The sequence below is a fragment of the Colobus angolensis genome, unplaced genomic scaffold (assembly GCF_000951035.1).
Source record: "Colobus angolensis palliatus isolate OR3802 unplaced genomic scaffold, Cang.pa_1.0 Scaffold116, whole genome shotgun sequence".
In the NCBI taxonomy this organism is placed as follows: Eukaryota; Metazoa; Chordata; class Mammalia; order Primates; family Cercopithecidae; genus Colobus; species Colobus angolensis.
In genome coordinates this window covers 4317558-4321353 of record NW_012112697.1, presented here as the reverse complement: position 1 = coordinate 4321353, position 3796 = coordinate 4317558, and the positions used below count along the sequence as shown (strand labels likewise).

Here is a 3796-nt window from a genome sequence, read left to right as displayed (position 1 = left end):
CCTGAGCTTGGGAGTGGCATCTGAAGTTGGGGGGGCGGCAGTCTTGTGGGACTGAGCCCTCAAATTGTGGGATGTGACACCTTTTTTTTTTTTTTTGAGACGAGTCTTGCTCTGTTGCCCAGTGGAGTGCAGTGGCGCAATCTCGGCTCACTGCAACCTCTGCCTCCCAGGTTCAAGTGATTCTCTTGCCTCAGCCTCCCGGGAAGCTGGGACTACAGGCACAGGCCACCAGGCCCAACAAATGTTTGTATTTTTAATGGAGACAGCATTTCACCATGGTGGCCAGGCTGGTCTCAAACTCCTGACTTCGTGATCCGCCTGCCTCGGCCTCCCAAACTGCTGACTGCAGGTGTGTGCCACCGCACCCAGCCCCCTCCCCATGTTTTAAAGACACTTCCAAAAGTTCCAAGCAGACTTTACCAATAAAGGTAAAAATTAAATCTTACTTTTCTGCAGCAAGAAAGATTCCAGATGCACAGTCTGCTTTAAATTCTGGCTCACACGAATCCAGAAAATAAAGTAATTCTTTCATCATGCCTCGGATATTATTCCCATTTACCAGGGCAAAACTCAATTCCATTGCACGCCTTGCAGAAGGGAAAAATTAAAAACAGTTACGAAATTTATAGTGGAAATGAAACAATATGCACTCCGTGAACACCAAGCACTGCCAGATGTGCTAACGTCCTTGCACAATCTTGTGATCCCAATCTTTGCACACAAAATAACCAAGGAGATGTATTTTTATGTAATCAAAGTTAGTTTTGATATTTTGAATCTTCATGCAATATTTTTCCTCAAAAGTCCCTATGAGATATACCACTAAAGTCCAAACATGCAGTTTGGGTTCAACAGGCTGTTCTACAAATGTGGAAGTTAGAATACCTAAGAGTCTCAAAAAGAGGGGCAAATGTATTACCCAATAATAATAATAAGACATTTTTAAGGAATGTCTCATTCCTTAAAAATGTGACATGAGAAGTCACCATATTCTCCTTTTATTACACCCTACTCTGTCCAAAGACGATGTAACATAGTTTCTATAAAAAGGTATGCAGAAATTCAGATTAAAAACTGAATTCAAGGCCGAGCACAGTGGCTCACACCTGTTTTCTCACCACTTTGGGAGGCCAAGGTGGGCAAATCACCTGAGGTCAGGAGCTTGAGACCAGCATGGCCAACACAGTGAAACCACTTATGTACTAAAAATACAAAAATTAGCCAGGCATGGTGGTGGGTGCCTATAGTCCCAGCTACTAGGGAGTCCGAGGTAGGAGAATTGCTTGAACCCGGAATACAGAGATTGCAGTGAGGCAAGGGACTCCAGCCTGGGCAACAGAGCGAGACTCTGTCTCAAAAAAAAAATTTTTTCAAAGGGAAAATGAGGGCCATGAGAAGGAAAAAAAATGGCATCCAGCTATGAGGACAAATAAGAGTTTCTATAACTGCCTATTCAAAGTTGGCAGTGAAGTGAAAAATAGGAATGTTTAACATGTAAAAGTTGTAAGGTTACTATCATCTTTCCATACTTGGTCAATAATAAACACTGTATGTACACTGACTTTCAAAAGTAACAATTTAGGTGGGGCACAGTGGCTTGCGCCTGTAATCCCAGCACTTTGGGACACCAAGGCGGGCAGATCATCTGAGGTCAGGAGTTCAAGACCAACCTGGCCAACATGGCAAAACCCCGTCTCTACCAAAAATATAAAAATTAGCTGGGCGTGGTGGCAGGCGCCTATAATTCCAGGTACTTAAGAGGCTGAGACAGGAGAATCGCTTGAACTCAGAAGACAGAAGTTGCCATGAGCCAAGTTCGCGCCACCACACTCCAGCCTGAGCAACAGACCAAGACTCCGTCTCCAAAAAAAAAAAAAAATTAACAAGTAGGGGATACTTTCATCTTAGCTAAGCTAACATATAAGTAGCAAAAATTCAATCCTTAGATATAATAACTTATAGGGTGCTTATGTAATTTACATATATTAATTCAATTTATCCTGCATAACCCTATGAAGTGGTTGCCCTTCTATCTGCATTTTACTTATGAGGCAATTGAGGCACTGAAAGTTTAAGTAATTTGACCCAGTCTATCAAAGATAGAGTCAGAATATGAAATGAGGCAGTCTGGCTCCAGAGTCTAAGCTCTTACTGTTATATATCCTGTCAAAGAGACACAGGTTTCACTTCTTTTGAAATTCACAACCCAGTAATGAGCTAGAGAGAAACAACACAAAAAGAGTCAGAAAGCTAATATCTATTCCCAGGACTGCCCCTTACAAGGATTAAGGTTTAGGTTAAGTCATTTGATCCCTGTGGGACTGAATTTTAACTAACCTGTTAATCAGGGACAGAAGTAGTTGTTTAGGCTCTCTCATTGGCTTGCTCTGAGAACCCACTGAGAGGGTACTTAAAAAATCTTTTGCAAAATGCTACATAAAAGTTGGTGTTATCAAGTTTAGGTCTTATCTTTAGATTGCTCAAGCACTTAGCACCTTTTATTTGTACCTGTTCTGTGCAAATCAAAGGAACTCAGCATCAATGAATGTTTGCTGACTGAATGGTTTCAGAGATCACTTTAAATATACTTTGTTCTAGATTTGAACATACAACCAAAAGTTCAGAGGCCAACTTTAGCTAGGTTCTACAAACACCTAGAGTTCTAAGAAGAGATCCAGTAGAATTACTCCACTGAGGGAAGGGATTTATGTTTTTTGAGAGTGCTATCTGCTGCCTAACAGTCATTTCAGGATACACAGTTCTAAGAAACACGCTGCCTTCAGGATCCTGGGGGTAAGTACTGTGAAAAACGTGTGCTGTCAGCAGTTTGAGTGTCAGCATTGTGATAAGACACTTAGCCGATGGATCACTCCGTACTTTCATCCTCCAACACACAAAGCACAGTACCTCCCTTAGGTAAACTTTTGCCAAGATTCTCTGTGCCTGTTATATTTATCAAAGAGCCAAGGACAACTTCAGTGTGCACTTAAGTATTCTTATTGGCCTCCTTAATAACCTAAACTTCTCCCTGCCAATCCTTTCTAAAAAAGGATTCACTCAGCAGAGTCCATCTATGAACACAATGACTAAATACACAAATGTCAACACTCTTGCTCCAAAAACTATTACAAAGTATCACATGGCAGGGGCACAGAACTATCAATAATCTGTCACTCAGTTTACCAAAAACACTAGACTGAGAAAGGCTCTCAGTTTGTTACCGTTTTATTGAGACATCCAAATCTTTAAGACAGTCCACAATTGTGCTTCTGTGCCTCTGTACTGCATTATGATCTGTCTGTACAGTCTTCAACAAAGATGTCAGAGCCACGTATCTAGATGAAACAGTTTCAAAATAACAGAGTTAAAATGTAAAATTCGGGATAGGTTTCTGTTTAAATAATAGAAAGACGTCTAATGGATAAGAGAAAGCATACATTTTTAAATATTTAAAAGAAAGTTAGCATAAAAGTAGTATTTCAAAGGTATAAGCAATACCATAATCTAAAAAAATGGCAACCAGGAGAAGCTCTGGATTTTAGATTTGCATTCACGGTCGAGTCCATTTAAACTTCTAAAAGTAGGCCGAGCATGGTGGCTCACACCCGTAATCCCAGCACTGTGGGAGGCTGAGGCGGGCGATACCTGAGGTCAGGAGTTCAAGATCAGCCTGGCCAACATGGTGAAACCCTATCTCTACTAAAAATACAAAAATTAGCTGGGTGTGGTGGTGGATGCCGGTAGTTCAGCTACTCTGGGAGGCTGAGGTGGGAGGATTGCCTGAGCCTGGGAGGTT

General features: G+C 41.4%; 1 protein-coding gene across 3 annotated transcripts in view; it reads right to left on the bottom strand.

Moving 5' to 3' along the window:
• Positions 1 to 3796, bottom strand: part of AP1G1 (adaptor-related protein complex 1, gamma 1 subunit) — a 95354-nt gene that overhangs the window by 27495 nt on the left and 64063 nt on the right. For all 3 annotated transcript variants that reach the window (XM_011961848.1, XM_011961862.1, XM_011961856.1), the window contains 2 exons: positions 3222 to 3335; positions 447 to 587 (listed from right to left, as the gene is read on the bottom strand). In XM_011961848.1, the coding sequence (XP_011817238.1) occupies positions 447 to 587; positions 3222 to 3335 (255 nt within the window). The remainder of the gene's footprint in view (positions 1 to 446; positions 588 to 3221; positions 3336 to 3796) is intronic.